The sequence below is a fragment of the Papio anubis genome, chromosome 11 (genome assembly GCF_008728515.1).
Source record: "Papio anubis isolate 15944 chromosome 11, Panubis1.0, whole genome shotgun sequence".
NCBI classification, from domain to species: domain Eukaryota; kingdom Metazoa; phylum Chordata; class Mammalia; order Primates; family Cercopithecidae; genus Papio; species Papio anubis.
In genome coordinates, this window is record NC_044986.1 from 11,733,566 (window position 1) to 11,755,849 (window position 22,284).

At 44.3% G+C, this 22,284-nt stretch overlaps 1 protein-coding gene across 12 annotated transcripts in view; it reads left to right on the forward strand.

Annotated features, from left to right (window-relative positions):
• Positions 1-22,284, forward strand: part of FGFR2 (fibroblast growth factor receptor 2) — a 120,491-nt gene that overhangs the window by 55,514 nt on the left and 42,693 nt on the right. For all 12 annotated transcript variants that reach the window (XM_003904342.3, XM_009215494.2, XM_009215491.2 and 9 more), the window contains one exon: positions 3,945-4,068. In XM_003904342.3, coding sequence (XP_003904391.1) covers positions 3,945-4,068 — 124 coding nt within the window. The remainder of the gene's footprint in view (positions 1-3,944; positions 4,069-22,284) is intronic.

Here is a 22,284-nt window from a genome sequence, read left to right on the forward strand (position 1 = left end):
CTGCTTTGTTTCAATATTGAAATGTTATTTTTAAAAAGTCTTTAGTGAACATGGTTTTGAAGCCCATGCTCTCCTATTCTGTTACTGGCAGATGAAAAATAATGATGAATTCCACAAAGATTTGGCCATGAGCAGGAAAGAAAGAGTCTTGTGTTGGTTGGTGCAGAATTTCTTCCGTCTCTGGCTTTTCTGTTTGTTTTGCCAGATCCATTGGTTCTGCAGGAGGTAGCTATTATTGAATGATTATCTAAGGAGCTGTTTTATTATATTTTTTTGTTGTGTGTGTTGAGATTTCTGTTTGTTTGAAAGGTAGAAATGAGAAAAAAGTAAACAATACCCGTAATCCCAGTGCTTAATTATATAACATACATTGTTAACAATTTGGTATATTTTCTTTCTGATTTTAGCTATGTTTATAGTCAGGCTTATACCTTCAGTTCTATATGCATCTTTAGGGTGGTAAATGTGTCTGGTTTTTTTTTTTTTTTTAATAAATTGGAATCATGAATTAATTGTTTTTCATTTATCAATAACTGTTTAATGACACCTTACCAGGTCTGGAGATAATGCTTCATTCTTTTTTATGACTATAGACTACGCTGTTTGAATGAACAATCCATTAGTTCATACAGGATGGACTATACATTCTTAATGTCTCTCTCCTTGACGTTTCTTTGCTCTTACAAGCAGTGCTTGAAGCAGCAGTTTTGTTCATGTGCCTTGAAGTAATTGTGCTATTTTCTGTGGGCTAGCTTTCTAGAAGTAGAATTAACTGGGTCAAAAAAATGTGTGCTGCTAATTTTAATAGGTATCAGCAAGTTATTTTACACAAAGGTTTTTCTCAATTTATGTTCCCATTCTCAACTGGAATCTTTTATTTCCCTACACATTCACCAAGTACTGAATAACACTGATCCTTCTAATTTTTGTTAATCAGCTGGTGAATAACAGTGTCTCATTATTGTTTTAATTTGCATTTCCCTGATCGTTAATGAGGTTAAGCATCTTTTCATATGTTTATTGGGTATTTACATTCCCTCTTTTCTGAAAGCAAAGATGGTGTATGTGCATTTGGCCTAACTGGCAAAAGAATTGTAGCACTGAAAATCTGAGGAATTTAGAAACATGCATTGTATATCTTATGTCATCGGAAGAGTCGTTTCTTTAGGTTTATATTGAATTTCCATATGGAAATAGAGTAATGAAAAAACCCCCAAACTTTGTGCTTTTGTTTGCCATCTTTATCAAGTTATTATTGTAGTTTCTTAGCTTGCTATTAAGCAACCACTAATCAATGGTAGGATATCCCCTACAGAAGTGTCCAGCAGTCCCACTGTTGGTAGCGTTGAAGGGCATCCATTTGGAAAATGCTACAGCTCATAAAATTTGAGTCAATAAATCAAATACTGGAGCAATGGTGTAAGAAAATAAATATTAACAGCACTGCATGGGGCAATATTGATCTAGTACCAAGATTTCTGGACGGACAGAAACACCCTGTTTGGTAATTGTGCTTCTCATTGTAAAAACATTTTACAAACGTTAACTTATTAATATTTGTAGTGCATCTCCAGGAAGTAAATATTCAGGGAGCACGTGCTTTTGAAGAGGGATCTTGTATGGAATGCCATGGCCCCAGTGAGAGACTCGAGCTGACCATATCCCCTGGGGTTAAAAAGAGGGAGCAGTGAGCCAAGCTACATATGCCAAGATTTAATGTCTCAGCCGAGTCAGGCGATGTCCCTCCCTGTGCAGTTCAGGTTCAGCTCCATTTGGAATACTCTGTGTGCCAAATCTGGATCCAGGCACAAGAAAGACATTGACAGTTTGAATGGGGTCCAGAGACAGGCACTAGCTGTGATTAAGGGCTTATGGGCATGACATTTGAGCGGGGGCTCAAAGAACTGAATATTTACAGCAGGGATAAATGCTGGATTACATGGCTTGGCAACGTGGGGACCCATGGCTACATCCCTAAGTTACCTGCCACATGACTGGTTCCCGATAGGCAAAGAGAGAATCATTTCTGTTACCCCTGAGAGCTTGAGGTGAAGGGAGGGTCTCTTTTTGGGTCTGTGACCTTCAAGTAAAATCAAGGAGCTTATACCTATGTGTCCCATGCTCTTAGCATAACAACACCATCGTAGCACCCAGGGATCCAGGATTTACGTAGGGAATTCTCATTGCGCTGGAAGATTTAGCATCCATATCTCCTCCTCCTCCAGAAGACACATTCTGAATGCAAGGTGCTTATCTCTTCTAAGGGGAGATGCAGTAGCATCTTGTTTGGGTCCTGTTACAAGTCTATGGCTCAACCAAGAGCAGAAAGCGAGTCTTTGATGTAGAGTACAGTACAGACTCTCCACTGTCGATCAGATGCCCGTAGATTCATTTTACTGCCAGACATTTTGCCTGCGACAGTGAGGATCAATTTCCCATCACCAGCTCCAGGCTGTTAGACTCTGAAACAGCCTTCATAGTTGTCGGTGACTGCAGCAGCCGAGCAAAGTGACTGCCCAGAACTGTCTTAACTCACTGCTTGTACTCTGTTAAGGAGGAAGGAGGCCAACCTTCACCCAGTGATCCTTTCTAAGACTGTCGGTGATGAGCAGCGACCTGGTTTTAGAACTCAGCAGCAGTAACTCCACCCTGCAGTCACGGCTTGCATAGAACTCAATGGCTGACATGAAAATCGTGGCTCTCCAGCGTGCTCCTCGCATCTCTTAACTCTGTTGGCAGGCTAATCACTGGCGCTGCTTTGCAAAGTGGACAGCTGCTCTGCCCTCCTGTTTTTATAATGGAGTGGTTACGAGATGATTTTCTTTATTCTCTAGTTTCGTGTATCACTCGTGTGCTTGCAAATGCTCTGCCTGTATTCATTTTTTACGTGATTAACCCAAAATACTTGCAGTGCCCAGGGCATGGCTCAGAAGGTCAGTTGAAATTCCTGAAATGATAGCTGAGGTTAGTAGGCCTTGACTGTTTATTTTTTCACTTCATTTCACTGGAGTGCCTTGTCCAAAACACCTATAGAGAGTGACTTGGATTCAGATAGAAATACTAAAGCCTTGAACCCTGAAGATACGAGATGTTACATTTTGTAGTAAGGAAAACTCACGCATGTTTGAAAATTTGAGTCCATGGAAATATTTGAAAAGCAGGGGGAGAACATTAGAATGGCATCTCTTCGTGTATTGACAGAACCTTGGGTAGGAGTCACAGTAGCTGATTTTCACATGTGCTGCTTATCTTTGAAAAGTCTGAAGAAGTTTGTGAACAGATTGATACACAACTTGAGTTTTGTAAGGATTCATTGCTCCCATATTTGGAATTCTGGGTATTTCTCTGAGGAACATGTATATCTATTCAGCTACCACCAGAGATGGGAAGGGCAGACCTATGTTCTCAGCTGAAACTTCCTGAGACATCCAGACAACATCTGAGAACTATGAGCTCCTTAGGAGAAATGAGTTAGTTAAGGCAGGACAGAGGTCTTGGAGCAGTGCCTGGCATACACAGTAAGTGCTCACTAGTGTTAGTTCTAGATGGTTCTGTGATGCCATAGAGGCTGAAATGGATGCGCAAACTGGTAGCTCGCCTGCCTGCGGCCATTGGTACCAGGCTGGCTGGTGTTCAGGCTTCCTGGCCACTTGGCCTCTCCTGGAGGAACCCTCACATCCACATTGGTAACAGGCCCGCGCTGTACACTGCTGAATACCCCTGCACATCTGAATGTGTCAATATTTGCTTCACAGGTGTTCACCATGATGATGATGATGGTTTTCATTTCTCATGATTCTTAGTGACAGTTACCCATTTAGAATTTAAGTGATTCTTCTATCCCTTCCTTGCCTCCTTCAGCTTCTTTTTAAATCAAGAAAGCATAGTACTTGGTATTCTGTGCTAGGATTGTTAAGTAACTGCCTTTGCTTTGATCTTTTCAGGTACGAAACCAGCACTGGAGCCTCATTATGGAAAGCGTGGTCCCATCTGACAAGGGAAATTATACCTGTGTGGTGGAGAATGAATACGGGTCCATCAATCACACGTACCACCTGGATGTTGTGGGTGAGTTTGCCTCTCCTCGGGTGGCGGCTGCACACCAGCCCGTTCTTGCTTGACTCGTTTGAAAGCGTGAACGTTAAGTCCTGTTTCTCCCAAAAGTTTCAGGAGAATTGGTTCATTCTTATTTCTACTATCATTTTAGAAGGCTGCTTCTGTCATCTGACAATGGTCTGTTTTCCAGGCAGCCAGGGTTTATGAGCTTTGCATGATCCTCATGGTTCCCAAGCGTCATCTGTGTAAAGTGGACGTGGTATGAAATGTCTGACATTTTGGAAGCTGAGATTGCTCTGAAAATGTTAACTGGGCAGGTGAAAAGGGTGCAGATGTGCTGTAGGACACCTTTGGTTTTAAAAGAGAAGCATCATTTCCCCAACAGGGCAACTGTAGAACGCCAGCTGAAGAGTAAAGGAAAAGGTCTGAGGACTGAGCCTGTGGTTGGCTGGAAAAAGGTGAATGTTGAGGGCCCGTCACTTCCATCACAAAGTCATTAGACAGTACCAGTTCCGTGTCTGTTCCTGGCAACTATTTCCTCTGTGCAAAGGGAACCATATATATGAGCTTATAAATACATTTTTGTCAGAGTGCACAGATAAGTAGGCCATTTTAATTAAACATTGGAGACCACCAAGCCTGTTGTCTTGGAAACTCAAATTTTTTCCCAAGTTTTGCCTGTGATGATGGGGCTTTGTTGTAACTAATGGAGAAAGGATGTTTCTGTGTCTTGGAGGATTGCTAACATATGGAACTCTACCTAAGACATATTTCACTGTTGCAGGATGGCAGGTTAAGATCCTTTCCATGTAGGGGCCATCTTTTCTCTTTCCTGTCATGTGCCATGACTTTCAACCTGCCACCATGAGCCCTTTCTTTTGGTTTGCCCTCCCTAAATGCACATTGCTGACTTCTGCTACAGACTCAACTCAGTTCACACTCACGTTTCGCCGTAATGTGACTGTTGGTAATTCCACAAGCCCACACCACCCACTGTGCCTCTGTAAACAAAGTGTCTCCTGCATCATTGCCTGTGCGTGTGTCCCTAGTATCATCTCACATGTGGGTCTCCTTCAACAAAATATCTTTGAAGAGAGAGACCCCATAGATATTGAAATTGCCCAAAAAGCCACTAACAAATAATCCAAAAGCTTGATTAACCACATTGCAAAGATTTGGTTAATTAAAATTTTAGGTTAACTGAAAAGTAAACAGAACTATTTTGATTTTCTGTCAAGTTAAATGGAATTGGATCTGTAAGACACTCTGCCTTAGAAAGCATGGTATAGCCATTACTTTCATTTGCATATAAGCATTCAGGGAAAATAGTGCTTATTTGAAGATTTGAGTTTTGTTCTTCAGAAGCCTTCAGGCAAAATTTGATAGGTCCTTGAATAATGTTGATACTATAGATGTTCATAGAAGAGTGAGTTTTAGAACTCTTTCCCCATGGAGATATTTGTGGCATGTTTCTTAGTGGAAATTACTATGTTCAGATATTTCACAAAACAAACAAAAAGAGAAGTAACACTCAAATATGAGAAGAAAATGGTTAACATTTATTTTGGCATTGATACACTATGAATCCATTGATCAAAGAGCCTATGACTTAGCATTTACCTGGGTTCTTGTGTATACTGAATGTGACATAAAAATATTTCTATTTAGGGAAAGAGAGTTAGATTTTGGGCTAAACGTTCTAAATACCTAATTTTGAAATTAAGTAATTTATTGTGGGAAAAAATAATCGTGCTGTAGCAGTCTTTTGGGATTATAGCTTTGCATAGGTCTACAAATCATTCATTAGGCTGGGCTGGGGCCATTCCAGGCATCGTGGAGTCAGATCGCGGCCACTCCGGTCTGGGCTCTTGCTTACAGCAAGTTTTAGGTTGAGTTGTTATGTAAAACATTCAAAAGCCCCTCACCCCACCTCCCCTTTGAGCCTTCTGGCAGCTCATCCCTGTGAAGCCCTGAAGTCTCTCTTAGAGTTTAGGGTTGGGATTTGGATTGGGCTGCTGAATAATGGAATTGTGCTGTCTAATGTTAATCCCCTGGCAATCAGTCTTGTTGAAAAGAGCGTATGATTCAGTGGTGTAATGTAGAGAGAGCGTGGAGTGTATGGAGTAATGCAGAGAGAGGCCTGATTATGTCACAAATTTGGGAGATCGCCCAGCTAAACACGGGCCAATAATGACACAATGCTGGTTGGGAATATCCATTAAAGCTCAACTCCAATAATTTTCCAAGCCTTGAACCTTCTTTATAAATAGAAGCCAAAAGTCAGTGGAGTATAAGACATTTTCAGTAAAGATGGAAGTGTGAAATACTCTCATCTCTGCTCAAAACCTTAGTAATTGCCTTGCGAAGCACTAATAAAATAAGAATTGAGTCAGCTAAAGAGGCTCATGTAGATGTACAGGGTTGGCAGTCATTCTGAACGTCTCAGCAAGTGGAAACAAAAAGGATTCAGGCTTAAGCAGTGAATTTCTGGTAGCCCACAGGCCCAAATGTGATACACTGCTGTGTGATAACAGCTTTTCAGCCACCTCTCTGTTTCACAGAAAATCAGAAACCCTATCCCAGTGCAAGCGAAGTCCCTTTCTTGCCCACATTCTTTGGGGTTTTATTTTTGTTGCTATGATACATAGATTGTGGTTCAGATATTACGAAGCATCAAGATGGGTGAGATCTTTTTATTGAAATTCTTCCTTGGAAAGGCGTTCCCATAAGCACTTTAATGTAAAAGCCGTGTAATTTAAGTGACATTCTTGTGTTCTGGAATTAAACAGCAAGCCATTGTTGTGTGTAAGGGAAATGCTCTCATTTATGGGAGCCCTTTTAGGAGCCTGGCTTGATCCTCATTAAAATTGACACCATGACTTTTCAGCTATTTACTGCAAGGGAAAATTAGTGTGACGCTCCACATTTCGGTAATTGTGGCAATAATAAAATGGGCTCCCCTAAAATAGCCGGCTCCGGGAGATGGCACATCTTCACCATCATTCATCATTGAGTGGTACCGGAGCCCTGGATTCCGACTGGGGTCCTGTCACTGTGAAGCTGCAACGTTGGGATGACTCATTTCACTTTCCTTGTGTCCAAAAAGGAAGGAACCGGAACTCATGAATGTTAGAACAAAAAAGTGGCTTGTGCCATGGAACCAATAGCAGGTTTGTCAGTGGCCATACCTGGGGCCCCTAGTGAATTGGGACAAATTATTTAGCTTTTCCGAGGCTCTGTTTTATCACCAGTAAAATCGGAATGATGATACTGACCTCATTCCTATGATGGTTGTATTAGGTTTCCTAGGGCACCCCTAACAAATTACTATAAACTAATTGGCTTAAAACAAAAGAAATCTATTCTCTTACAGTTCTGGAGCCTAAAAGTCCAAAATTAAGGTGTTGGCAGGTTCCATGCCCTCTCCCAGCTTCTGGTAGCTGTCTTTGGCTTGTAGAGGCACCACTCCAATCTCTGCCTCCGTCTTCATGCAATCATGTTCTCACTGTGTGTCTCAAAATCTCCTTCTGTCTTCTTCTTGTGAGGACACCTGTCACTGGATTTAGGGCCCACCATAAATCCAGGATGAGCTAACCTCGATCTTTTTAACTTAATTACCTTTGCAAAGACCTTTTCCTTCAAATAAGGTCACATTCCTAGTTTCCAAGGCTTAGGACGTGAACTTACCTTCTCAAAGGTCACCCTTCAACTCACTACGTTGGTTATGAGGCATCAGTTGGCTTAGCAGATGAAAACATCAGATTGGCATGTAGGTGGCCAGCAACAAATACTGGTTTCCTCCCTTCCAAACCAGGATTCTTTTGAGGGTTAGAACAGATCTTTAATAGCTTTTATTAGTCTCAATCAGAAGTCTTATTAAATAAACAATGCCATTTTGAGGCTGGGCGCAGTGGCTCACACCTGTAACCCAGCACTTTGGGAGACCGAGGTGGGCAGATCACCTAAAGTCAGGAGTTAAGAGACCAGCCTGGCCAACATGGTGAAACCTCGTTTCTACTAAAACTACAAAAATTAGCCGGGCATTAGGTGGGCACCTGTAATCCCAGCTACTCAGGAAGCTGAGGCAGGAGAATTGCTTTAACCCAGGAGTTGGAGGTTGCAGTGAGCCAAGATTGTGCCATTGCACTCCAGCATGGGCAGCAAGAGTGAAACTCCATCTCAAAAAGAAAACGAAAAAAGAAAGCCAGGTGCAGTGGTTCACGCCTGTAATCCCAGCAATTTGGGAGGCCAAGGCAGGCAGATCATGAGGTCAGGAGTTCAAGATCAGCCTGACCAACATGGTGAAACCCTGTCTCTGCTAAAAATACAAAAATTACCCGGGTGTGGTGGCGCACACCTGTAATCCCAGCTACTCAGGAGGCTGAGGCAGGAGAATCGCTTGAACCCTGGAGGCGAAGGTTGCAGTGAGCTGAGATTGCGCCACTGCACACCAGCCTGGGTGACAGAGCGAGACTCCATCTCAAAAAAAAAAAAAAAAAGTCATTTTGGGACCTAGAGAAGTGGCCAGAGGCTGACATTGACATTTCCTGCTGAGGTTTCCACCTTTGACTCATGCTGTCATCGAAGCCGTCCTGAGACTGATTTGGCTGTTGGACTTGCAGGAGAGGGGTGTGGAGTTTGAAGACTTGAAGTTCATGGAGTTGGCCTCTTTACGCCCACCCCTCCCCCTCCCTCACTTTACAGTGGAGGAAGTTCAGGTTCAGCTGGGATAAGTAAATTTGCTAAGTTAGGGCTTGGATCAGGCATTCTGGAGCTGGGGCCTGCATCTGGGTGTTCTCCACACCTACTTATATGAATGCTCCTTGCTCTCCAAGCCGACTTTTTCATTTGATGTTCACTGTGGCGTGTTTCAGTAGGGACTGCTGCTGTCACCCCACCCTGCTTTCAGCTCTTTGCTGCAGAAGACAGAATGTACAGGAGAAAAATAAGAACTTAAAAGACTAGTTGCTCTTCCTCACTCATGTAGACGATTTGGCTTTGAATCACGAATTCTTGCTTCTTTTGGGCATTCCAGGTCTGCATTTCCAGAGACCCTCAGGTACGTCAAGCTTTTTGCCTGGTATTTGATATTTTGGGGGACAAAGTACAGTGGAGCCTCTGATTTTTGCCAAGGCCAGATATGTCTTCTCCCCATTCCTTGTTTTTTTTTTTTTAAAAGAGACAGAGTCTTGCTCTGTTGCCCAGGCTGGAGTGCAGTGGCATGATCTTGGCTCATTGAAACCTCCGCCTCCCAGGTTCAAGTGATTCTCCTGCCTCAGTCTCCTGAATAGTTAGGATTATAGCTGTGTGCCACCATGCCCAGCTAGTTTTTGTAGTTTTTAGTAGAGATGGGGTTTCACCATGTTGGCCAGGCTGGTCTCAAACTCCTAGCCTGGAGTGATCTGCCTGCCTTGGCCTCCCAAAGTGCTAAGATTACAGGTACAAGCCACCGTGCCCGGCCTTTATCAGTTTAACTTTCCAGCAATTTGTTCCCCCTGCCTGTCCCCATTCCCTTGAATGAAAGCTGTAAGCAGCAGGCAGTTGCTGTTTGGGGGCCCATCAGAGGCCGCATGTCACTTCTGGATGGGTCAGGCGTCACTGCCAGTCCCAACTTGCTGGCGGCAGATCAGCATGGCACTGTCAACTAGCCCTTGACATAAATCTGTTGTAACTCAGCTCTAGACATGATGGGACACAGCCCGAAAGCTCACAGGAATCCGTACCAGAGCGAAGTCCCCCCTCAGGCGTGTGTTCGAGAATGAAGCGTCTTTTATTCCAAGCACTGACTGATAAGCTCGAATGTGGAGTTGACACCTGGAATGGAGCTTTTGGGAGCTTTTGGCAGCCCGTCCCCAGTGGGAGAAGAAGGAATGGCTGAAGTTGTTGACTGCTTGGGGCAGCCTCTGTCCCAGGAAGACAAAAGCTCCAGTGTGATAGCTGAGCCGGGGCCAGGGGACCAAGGCACGGCGGAGTCCCTCAAACCACAGCTGGAGTGTGAAGTTTGGACTCTCTCCTGGGTTTGGAACAAAGTAGTGGTTAAGTAAATGAAGAAGCGGTGGCCTAGTTAATTAATTAACCGGTCAATTCATTACTGAAGCTGTCAAGATTCGATCATTCCTGCCCACTTGCTCCCGATGGAAGGCTGCGTCTCGGTCTCAGTTTCCATCACACTGTGGCTTCTGGATGGAACTTTTGTTTCTGTGTGTGATGAGGAGTGGCTATGGTGGCATCATTTAAATGACGTGATTCTGCATGTCCAGAGACGTTAGGACATTGAAAGCCTGACCATTACCGTTTAGGTTGTCACGCTTGTACCTGTTCCTGGCACAAGGTCTTGGCTCCATAGAGCCCTGTGGGGTTCTGAACTTGAAGCCTCTTGACTTAGAGGCTTCCTGGCCAGGCCTCATTTGATTTTCCATACTCCTGGTTTCACTGCCAGTGAATTCTTTTCCATTTCTCGCTCTGAGTGTAAGACTTGGTGTCCTACCCTGACACGGGCTCTGCATGCCAGCTCTAGAGTTGCAAAATCTCGCCGGAGGGAGGCAGAAAGCCCCTCTATTGAGAAGGGATTGGGGTGGCGTGCCAGGTAATGGGTCACAGCGACGGCCTTTCTAAGTGGGCTTGTTTAGTTGACAGGAGATCACGGAACTGGAGCGGGCTTGAGGAGGAAACACTTTCCTTTTGTTGCTTTTGTGTCCCCAGCAGCCATCTCATCCCGTTCTTATAAACCATCACTGTTGCAGACAACCCCTAAGGGTCTCTACTGTGTGCCAGATGCCCTCTGTGGAGGTTCAGGTGGAAACTACATGGAGATGGGTGTCAAGTTCTGTTTCCATCCTTGCTAACTCTATGGCCTTGGAAAAGACATGGAACCTCTGAGTCTCAGTTTCCTTGCGTGTAAAATGGGGGCAATGACCCACTTTTTCCTTGTAGCACTATGGGGAGGAGGAGGTGGTAGGAGAGGCAGCGCTTTTAAATAACAGTACCATGCAACTGTTAGTCAGTATTGTGCGTCGGTCCCACACTTCCTCTTGCATCTCCAGACAGAGTCACATACCCTGAGCCCATCCTGATGAAAGGAGGGGTCAGTCCTGTCCTTTCCTCCAGGATAGAGATTTCAAAACTTCCTTTGGTAGCTACTGTTTAATGAGCTTTTGATTGCTACAAAGCAGCTTTTCATTCCTGTTTCACAACAGCGATCCCGGGGGGCAAAGGCTGGTTAGTGGCAGCTAGATCACTCCGAACGTATTGACTGGCAAATACAGACTCTCCCGCAGAACTGACCCCAGCAAGAAGCCTTTGGGAGCAGGTGGTATTCTGTGGGTGCCAGCTCCCTGGGGTGGGAGCAGGCACACGCCAGCCTGGATGGGGCATGGTGGAACTCTGCAGTGTCAGCTTTTTTGTCACATTCTCTACAGGCTACCCGTTGTCCTTTGCCCCACCATTGAGGAAGGAAGCCTTATTGACTGCTTTTGGTTCCTGCAGGGGGGGCCTGGGTGAGGTGGCTGGAGAGAGGGCTAATATTTGGTCTGGCATTTAATCTTGGCATTTCATTTATGGTGTGGGCAAAGAGGATGTAGACGTGTTAAAATCAAGTTAATATCTTACAGTTTTATGTAAGAAGAGGTTATCTGGAGATTCAGGTGAGGATGGGGCAGAGAGAAAGCTGCTTCTGTCAGAGCTTGGACAAATAAACTTGCCATGAAATGTCAATTTATTGATGGCAGTAAGAGTGTGCAGTAATGTGCTGAAACTTAGCAAGGTTTCTATCAGCGTGTGCTAAATTGAAATAATCAAAAAACAGTTTAATAAGTTGCTTATATTTGGAGTTTTATGGTTCTTAACATTGCAAATTCTGAAGAAAGAAATTAGTTTCTCTCTAAACTCACTTAGTCATATGGCTGTATCAACGGCTGCCTTTATAAATCGAAAGACCTCAGTTGGGAAGTTTTATGAGATGGAGTCTTGTTCTCTTGCTCAGGCTGGAGTGCAGTGGCGTGATCTTGGCCCACTGCAACCTCCTTCTCCTGGGTTCAAGTAATTCTCCTGCCTCAGCCTCCCGGTAGCTGGGATTACAGGCGGACACCATCACACCTGGCTAATTTGTGTATTTTTAGTAGAGATGGAGTTTCACCATGTTGCCCAGGCTAGTCTTGAACTCCTGACCTGAGGTGATCTGCCTGCCCAGGCCTCCTGAAGTGCTGGGATTACAGGCATGAGCCACTGTGCCTGGCCTGCCAACTCTTGTTAAGATGTGTGTGTGGAATGCTTTGTGTTCTTCCCCTTTTAAAAGATGTGTCTGTTGGTTTGTTTTCACGGATTCGCTCTCCCTTAGGAGACCCGGCTCTTGCATTCACGGTCTTCGTGCTTGGTTTGTTTTCACCGTCAGAGAAGGTAGGATGCTGTAGGGTTCTACCTACAGGTAGGATGTGCTCCCTACTTAGAGAGCGGGTTTGAGTTGGAAGGGTGGCGTCAGAGAGCCGCTGTGCACCTTTCACTGTAGCTGGTCAAATGTGGGTGTCTGTGGGGAAGAGATGGCCGAGGGTGTTGGTGTTGCTGTAGGGAGGTTGTTCTGTTTCCTGTTCTGAGAAGAGACAGATGAGGCAATGGGAACCTCATTGCTTTCGCTTGATGGGAGAAAATAGAGCAGAGCTCTCTAGCTAGGATTTTGTGTATTTGCTGAGTTGCAGTGGTTAATTCTCTGTGAAGCACGTGTTATGCTCATTTAGCCTGTATGTGGTCGAGAGGGTGATGGTTGTCCGAATGAGGCATAAGGCTTTGCCCTCATGGAGTTCCTCAGGTCACATTTTGAGGTCAAAGACCATAAATTGGGATGGAAATTTCTAGATCTTGATGGAACTCCAACTTTTTCTTTCTTTCTCTCAAAGCCGCTGGATTACAGGATTCTCTCAAATAAGGCTGGCAGGAATTCTGTCCATCCCAAATAAGTATGCAAATCTACAGGTCAAACGGTGCCCCAGACATATTCCCCACCGGATCAGGGAGATTGTGGTCTTTTGAGAGACAGGCATTGGATATTATTCTAGTAGGATCTTTTGGAAATTATGCTCTATTAGAAAAAGGAAGTTCTCATTTTACTGGTTCAGTGTACACTCTGTACTGAAACTGAAAAGTAAAGAACTTAACCCTTTAAATTTTACATTTTGACCGGGCATGCTGGCTCATGCCTGAAATCCCGGCACTTTGAGAGGCTGAGGCAGGTGGATCATTTGAGGTCAGGAGTTCGAGACCAGCCTGGCCAACATGCTAAAACCCCATCTCTACTAAAAAATACAAAAATTAACCAGGCGTGGTGGTGTGTGCCTGTAATCCTAGCTACTCAGGAGGCCGAGGCAGGAGAATCATTTGAACCTGGGAGGCGGAGGTTGCAGTGAGCCGAGATTGTTCCACTGCATTCCAGCCTGGGTGACAGAGTGAGACTTCTCAAAAGCAAACTAACAAAAATTAAAATATTAAAAACTAGCCAGTCATCATGGTGCATGCCTGTAGTCCCAGCTATTCTGGAGGCTGAGGCAGGAGAATTGCTTGTACCCGGGAGGCAGAGGTTGCAGTGAGCTGAGATTGTGCCATTGCACTCCAGCCTAGGCAACAGAGCGAGACTCCATCTCAAAATAAATAAAATAAATTTTACATTTTGTACTAAAGAAACAAAGCCATTCTGTATGTGAGACTCCCACTGAGTGTTCATAGGGAGGGACTGGAGCTGGGGCCTGACTTGAGGCTTCCCATCTGGCTTGGACAGTGAGAAAAGCAGTGGCATTTGGATTGAAGGCTTTTGTGATCTGGGTGACGATTTTGAAGTTTCTCTTTAGGTCATGCTGTACTTAGAAGTATCTAGAACCATGATTATTTTCAGTTTCTGAGTTTCATCTCCAAGAAAACAAATGGGATTTGTTGTTCAGCCTCTCATGTTATTCCTATCAAAGGGAGGCATTTCTTGTTTGCTCAGATGGGCTAAAAGCTTTTACTTCTGCTCGAACCACCCTAGGAGCAAAACAAGGCATGTGAGAGATGAGCATGATAGATTTTCTAGACTTCTCTAGAAGAAAGGCTTTTTAGATGGTGAAAGTCGATGAAGCCTGCCGGCATTTTTACAATGGACATCCTCCATGTCTGCACATCTCAATCTCCTTCATTCTTACTAGTGGCCAATATGCCCTTCTTTCATGGATATAGTACAATTTGTTTAATCATATTAAACAATATGATTGTTGTGCAGATCTTTTGTTTTCCAGTAGGAAAACACTACAGTGACAAGCTTTGTACACGCTTATTTATTAGGCATCTGTGTGAATATTTTTCTAGGACAGATTTGTAAAGGTTGGTTAACTGGATCGTTTTCGGTAGATTTCAGTCAAACGTTGTAAAGCTCAGGGGCCTTACTTACTTGGAGTGCTTGCTGTCTTTGACGGAGGGCTCCCCTGTGCTTTGGTTTTTAGCTTATTTGCAAATCATTGGAGAGAAGATACTCTAATTAGGAGTTCACCCATTGTAATAAGAGGGTATACTTCATTCCTGGACATTAAAAAAAACCAAACATCTCCAGCTTGAAGGAAACATTCTCTTCCCCTGAAGGAAACCCAGCTATGCAGACACCAGCTGATAATCTTGCATTCCTGAAAGATGTTGCACCCCCTATGGTGAGTGGCGGCTGCTGAGGCTCTGATGTGACTCCCAGGCGTGAATGCTCTCAGCTGTGTTTACCTCAGCTCCTCAGGAGGGAGCCTGGGAGACTGACGTCTGAGTTTTATATCAGTGTCAAAACCCAAGCACAACCTAGGGAGGGGCCTCCTGCCTAGTGTGTGAGGGTCAGGAGATAGAAAAGCTCTCACTGAGTAAACTGGACAAGGTCAGTATACCTCGCTGATTGAGAAGGTAGGTTTTCCATGACCCGAGAAATTGATCTTGTTCACTCTGAGATATTGTCACCTTTGCTATGTCTCCTTTTTAAAAAAAACTGTGGTAAAATATACATAACATAAATATACCGCTGTAACCATTTTTGAATGTGTAATTCAGTGACATTAAGTACATTCCATTGGTTGTGCAACTGACATCACCCATTGTTCATCTCCAGGACTTTTTCATCATCCCAAAACCGTGACTCCTTTTAGCAAAAGGAGACCAATTTTGAACCTAAATTTGGCATCATCACTCTCTGGTTACCAAAGAATCTTTAGTTCTGGTGAAACTTTTTGAAGACAGAGACCTCAGAGTATCTTAAACACTTGGGGTGTAAATAACACAGAGTCCTGCTCCTGTAATTTGCCCAAGAAGACCCAAATTGATACCCAGCTGGTAGAAGCCACTCAACCCGAAGCCAAATAATACAGCCTGGAACATTAATTAGGGAAGGTACTTTGCCTCCACCTGCTTCGGTCTTCCCAGGCCCTGAGCCCAGCCAGCACTTTACTCTCTCCTTCACTTCATTGAGCAGGCACAATGGCATTAGTGGTGTTTTGCTTCTAGCATTTCACAGGGTGCAGCCTCCATCAGTCACTTTGTGACTTTAGTGCTGGAGGGAGGACACTTCATTTTTACCCAAACAAGTTTGTTCCGCAGACTTCACTGTCTCTGCAGAGAGAGGTGTGTGTTTTAGAGGAAGTGGGAGCCCCAGCCGATTCTGCAAGACTTCCGAGAGTCAGATATCCAGACAGAAGATGCGGATACCTGGGTGACCAGACAGCAAAGAGGAAAGAATAAAAGGAGCATGCGCCAAGCCTGCGAGGGAGAAACAGCAACAAACCAGTGACCTTCTACAAAAATGTGTTAAAAACAAACAAACAAACAAAAAACAAAAACAGGTGACTCTGGCTGCCCAGCATCCCAGACCACTCATCTGTTCTGGAAGGTGACAAGCCAAAATACCAGCTGTGGGCACCTGGGCTCTTTCTGAAGGTGTCATTTTCCTGGCCATCGTAGCCTTCCCTTTTTCTGCTGATCATTTTTAGTTCTGACCTTCCTTTGTGCTGATCTTAAGAAGCTGGAGAAAGCTTCGTGTTTCTGCGAAAACAAAACTCAGAACCCAACGAGATTTAGCCTGTCAGGCTTGAGTGCATTAGGTGGAGTCTTGACAAGGCAATGAACTCATTCTACTAATTGTAATTAGCGCGAGGCCTTTAGCAAGTTCTGGGCTCCTCAGACTTCAGAGGGCTTTGATCGGCCTCCTCCTCCTAATAACCATGCCTCATGCTAACTGGTTTAGTGCGTTTTTTATGCAACAAAAGCAACCACCGCCTACTCTTTAGAAAAAAGCTAGGCAGGCTTTAGAAAAAAGAATTCTCAGTTGTTTTCACTTGTCCTCCAGATCGCAGAATGTTCTTTCCCTTTTCAGCTCTTTGGAGTTGCTAAGAGACTGCCATTTTGGAGGAAGGGTAATTAAATTTTGATTTTAATTTAAAGACAGAGCAGGCAAGGTTATCCACGCTCCTTAAGTGAATGGGGGCTTGAGAGCAGAAGACTGGCTGTTTCCAGATCAATACTGGGAACTCCGTATGATTGGAGTCTCTCGGTGTTTGACTGCCCGACAGAGGTGGCTTTGAAATGGCTCTTTGTGGCAAGTACTGCCTAGCTTTTGGGGAGGAATGCTCGGGAGACCAGTGTGAGCCGGGAAGCCAGCCACTCTGTGCTTGATGAATTTATAGGTGTAATTTAAGAGCCTGGTTCTCCTTCTGATCCCCGGGATGCATGTTTACTGAGCCTGTAGACATGAGGCCTCTCGGCTCAGTGGACATTCTTTATGGCCTTTGCTATGTCAGAGCAAAAGCTGTAGATCTCTTATGAGCAAACATATTACTATGTCCAGAGGAGGACTGGCATGTTATAAAAATTCAATGGTCAATTAACAAAGATTTATTCTTTGTCACTCAGGTAGGTTTTACCTCTCTCTCTCCCTCAATAATTCCCTGTTGGAAGGAAGCAGGCTGTGCTTTCCTGCTGCAGTCTTTAGTTGGGTTATGGCTCCCAGCTACAGAGCAGGGCTTGACAGAGCCCATCCTGATATTTAGATTCTTAGCAGCTGGGCTTTCTGCTTTAGCGGAGTGGACACTTGAAAAAAGGGGGAGAGACCAAGAGTGAGAGAGAGAACGCTGGGAGAGAATGTATTTTTTTTAAAGCACTTCAGCCTGTGTTTACTACGCGTTTATTTGGTGGAACCTCATTCCAGCAGTGCAGCCAACTGTCCCGGCAGCAGTGGCCGCACCCTTTGGACTGCTTTCCATTCCGTCTTAATGTGGAATTCACACAGGCACCTTCCAATCACGTTTTTGAAGGTTCTCGTCTTGTTCCAGGTCCACGCACGGTGCGTTTGCAACCTGCTGAACTCAGAACGTCTATTCTTATATGTGTATATATATATATAATTAAAATTGCAGTAAAGAAACAGAGGAGCTACCCATCAGCCTATTTTCCATGTGTTTATCTCACTCCCTTTATAAAAAGGAAAATTTGTTTTATATAATATCTGAGAGTTAAACATGCTAGAAGAGAACCTTGCCTAAAACTGTAAATCCTTCCTGTCCTTCCTGGTGGAGATGTGATTTTTGCTATCACATAGTAGAAGAGATGAACTAGCACCGGGCTTTAGTCTGTCACCCAGAGATAATTCATCAGTGAATTCTTTTTATATCAGCGTGTTGCAAAAAAAGTTGCAAACTTGAGGGGTTTGGTTTGCCCAGGGACTGGGGAGGTTCCTGGTGGGGAGAACACATGAGCTCTTGGGGTCATGATCCCCTTTGTCTCTGCCCTAGTACCCACTGGGCCAGGCCACAAAGGGGGCCCCCACTCTGCCCAGCCTGCATCCTTGTCCACTGTCTGCACCCTGCCGTCACCTCGGTTTTTCAGAAGTTAGGACAGGAGTCCAGGCGCTGTCATCTACTTACTGCTCACTGTTCCTGAGGTTCTTATGGATTCCGAGGGGTGGTGGATGGCTGAAGGGTTCGAGAGGAGGAGCGCAGGGTTCGGCAGATGTTGGCATCCTGGGCCCTTTTCCAAGACGTCCAGGCCTCCTTCTCCGACTTGTTTAAGGGCAGAGAATAAGGTTGCAAAGGAAATCAAAGCCTGATGTGGAGAAATGAAACATGAGACCTACTGACTTTTTAAAAACATTTTAAATAACATTCTCTAAGGTTTCATTTTATACCGAAGGCAGCTGTAATAAGTTTGGAAGACAGTGTAAGGTTTCTATTACAGAGCAATCCTGCTTGCAGTTTTTCTACCAGAAGTGAGAAAGGGCGGAGGGGGAGTGGAGGTGGTTAAGAGGTTATTTTGTATAAGGTGAGAAAATTTGAAAAGATGAATTCAAGACTGCAAGCGTGTAACATTTGGTATGCTGTCATTTGCAAATGCTATAACATTGAGCCATTGCAAACTTGGGGTGTGTGTGTGTGTGTGTGTGTGTGTGTGTGTACATAGTCGGGATAGCATTGGAATAACTTAATAACTGGAGCTCAGCAGCACTTTGGCCACAAGGAAAACAAGACTGCAGCTCTGTAGTGGGCCCTGCCAGTGTTGCCCCAGTGACTAAATTCTCTGTCGAAGCCTGGCGCAGGCCAGAGATGTCAGGCGGTATGAAAGCACTCATTGTTCACAAGGCATCATTATTTGGTACTGCATACACAATGTTTGCTTGTGAAACGATTTATTAGAAACAAGTATGTTTAAGAAAGAGGACTTGGTTTGAAACTCAGTTGATCTGGCTTATGACATTTAAGATTTTATTACCTTTGTTTCTAAGAATAGATATGTAGGCCCACTGTAAATATTTATGTTAAAACGCACCCACACTACACACACATGCATGTGCAAGTACAGAACTGGAAAACGGAGCCAGGGCATGAATTGATACCCAAAGTTCACATTTCTGTGTGAAGGAGAATTTGCTAGGTGCATAGGAGCATAGTTTGTGACCTTGGCTGGCAGGATCTAGCCCAGAGGACGGCTTCCCCTAATGCTGTGAAGTCTCTTGGTAGGAGGCTTGGTGAGGAGAGAAGAGTGTGTGTCTGTTCGTGCGTGGACTTAACTCTGTCCTTCCCACATGGATGAGGCCAGCTGGGATTAAACCAGACCTTGGTCGCTGCCCGCCGCGGACAGGTCCCTGGGATGTCCAGCCAGCTGCCAGGCGTGACCAGGAGGCTTGCTGGGGCCCATCCCTGGGTCAGCGTACGAGCCAGAGAGCAAGGGTTTCACGTGACGTTTGAAGGGACCCAGCTTTGAAATTCTCTGCCCACAAACACCACAAGTCTTAACTTCTGGTTCTTTGCTAAGCCTACATGGGCAATATAGGAGCAAATGAATGATTTCTTTGCGGCTCCAGTATCCTTATCTTTATAATGTGAAAACATAGATGTCTGTAAAGTGATGGGAGATTCTGGAATGAAATGTGCTAAGGGTAACCACTAGCACTTTTTCTTTCTTTTTAAAGACCAGCAACAGGCTTATGCAGTAAAATCAATTTGCACATGGTCTGGCTCTTGTCCAACAAATTCCACTAGATGATAGTTTAATCTGAAAGGCCCAATACAGGAAGATGTAGATATCTATCGTTCTAATTTGCTGTTTCCAGCCCAGTGCACGGGGATTCTCAGGTACAGTACAGAGACATCCTTGGTGTGCTGAGCTGGCTGGGTTCTCCTCATTTCCCTCAGTTGTTTTTAACAGTGGAGGTTAGGGTAGTGGTACCCACACGTAGGGGAGGAAGAGAGGGAGGAGGCTGGTAAGTGCAGGCCTGTCGGGATGGAGTTGTGTTCTTGAATGGACACGTGATTGTGTTTTGTGTGGCTTTTGACAGATCTGTGTAGGAAGGTTCCAGTAAGTTTGTATGACAAGATCAGGTAGTAGTGTGGTGGTCTGGTGGTTATTTAACTCTTTTTATTTTATTTTATTGTTGCAAGAATGCTAAGCATGAGAACTACCATCTCAACTAAGTTTTTTTTTTCTTTTCTTTTTAAAGACAGGGTCTCACTTTATTGTCCAGGCTGGAGTGCAATGGCATGATCGTGGCTCACTGCAGCCTCAACTTCCCGGGCTCAAGCCACTCTCTCACCTCAGTCCCAAACACCTGGGACTACAGGCATGCACCACCATGCCTGGCTAAGTTTTTTATTATTTGTAGAGATAGGGGTCTTGCTATGTTGCCCAGGCTGGTCTCACACTCCTCACCTTAAGCAATCCTTCTGCCTCGGCCTCCAAAGTGCTGGGATTGTGCTCAAAGGCATGAGCCACTGCACCTGGTCTTCAACTAAGTTTTAAGTGTACAGTACGCTGTTGACTATAGGCACGATGCTGTGCAGCAGATCTCTAGAGCTTGTTCATCTTGTTTGACTGAAACTTTATGTCCCTTGATTGCAACTCACCATTTCCTTCCCTATCCCAGCCCCTGGCAACCACTGTTCCACTCTTTTATTTTATGAATGTGATGAATTTAGATACCTCATATCAGTAGAGTCATGCAGTATCTGTCTTTCTGTGACTGTCCTGTTTCAGTTAGCATCATGGCTTCCATGATGTCACATATTGCACCATTTCCTTCTTCATGACTGAATAGTATTCCGTTGTGTATATAGCCACGTTGTAAAAATTAATCCTTTGGCAGACACTTAGATTGATTCCATTTCTTGGCTATTGTTAATGGTGCTGCAATGAATATAGGAGTGCAGATCCTGATTTCAGTTTTTTTAGATAGAGAAGTGGGATTGCAAGATCTTAGGGTAGTTCTGTTTTTAATTTTTTGAGGAACCTCCATATTGTTTTCCATGGTGGCGGCATCATTTTATATTCCCATCAACAGTGTGCGGGGGTTCCAGTGTCTCCACATCCTTGCCGACTCTTGTCTTTTTTTTTTCTTTCCTCCCATCCTGACAGGCGTCATGTGATAGCTCCTTGTGGTTTTGATTTGCATTTCTCTAATGATTAGTGACATTGAGAAACTTTTCATCCACCTAGTGGCCATTTGTGTCTTGGAGAAATGCATAGTTAAGTCCTTAGGCCATTTTTCCATGGGTGTTACTTAACACTTGAGGAGCCTCGTGTGTGGTTGCTAGCACACCTTGGCTTGATTGTCTCTGCAAAAGTTCTGCAGAGACCACCTCTTAGCTGGAGAGAAGGCTTTCCAGACATAAAATGAGAGGGCGTATTCTTTGTTGAGAACGTGTTCTCGAGGTACAGAGAGGCAAGACAGGTGAAGCTAGGAATTAATTTTGGGATACTGTCTCTGCTCTTTTATAGGGCAGACTAAAACATAGCCAGAAATTGGAAACCAGCATCTCCTTATGTTTCATTCAGTGTCATATTGGAATAAGCTAGGAAACATCTACTTGTGCATTTAGTACCTGGCATAGAGTAACACCTGATATTCATCAAAGAGCTAGATGGGTGAATAAAGAATGAATGAATGGAGTGAATTCCACAATAAAGAGATGAATCCCATTATTAATCAAATCTGTTCATAACTTTGGGCTTTAGGTTTTAGTTTAATTTTTAAAACAAAGGTTGGAAGTCTTCTCAGAGCATCTTAGAAATGTATTCAAGCTGAGCGTGGTGGCTCACAGTCTGTAATCCCGGCAGTTCGGGAGGCTGAGGCGGGTGGATCGCTTGAGCGTAGGAGTTTGAGACCAGCCTGGACAACATGATGAAATCTTATCTCTACAAAAAATTTGAAAATCAGCTGGGCGTGGTGGTGGGTGCCTGTAGTCCCAGCTACTCAGGAGGCTGAGATTGGAGAATCACCTGAGCCTGGGAGGCCGAGGTTGCAGTGAGCTGTGATTATGCCACTGCGCTCTAGCCTGGGCAATGAAGTGAGACTCCGTCTCAGAAAAGTAAAAAAAGATGTATTGGGAGACACGTGCCTATCGAAACCATTTTTGGTATTCAGAGTGTCCTTAAAGTTAGTCTTGTCATTTGCCTGTGATGTTAAGCTTGTGGTTGAGGTGAGTCTTTGAGATGATCTCAAATAGGATAAGTGAAGAAGCATCCCCTCCCCTACCATTTGTCACTTGGATTGTCAAAGTAGAATCTCTTCCCTTATTCATCAGGTGGCCATGGACAGCCAATAACCTGGGATGTAATAAGTTCTTTTCGAGATTTTCTAAATAAGTGTTCTTTGTACAAGGGTCGTGCTCCAGCAGTCTCCTTTGAAGTTGCTTCTGTTATTCATGGGGCCATGGTGTTATTTCAAAGGCGTCAGCCAGCAGGCTTGAGGCTTTTCTGGCA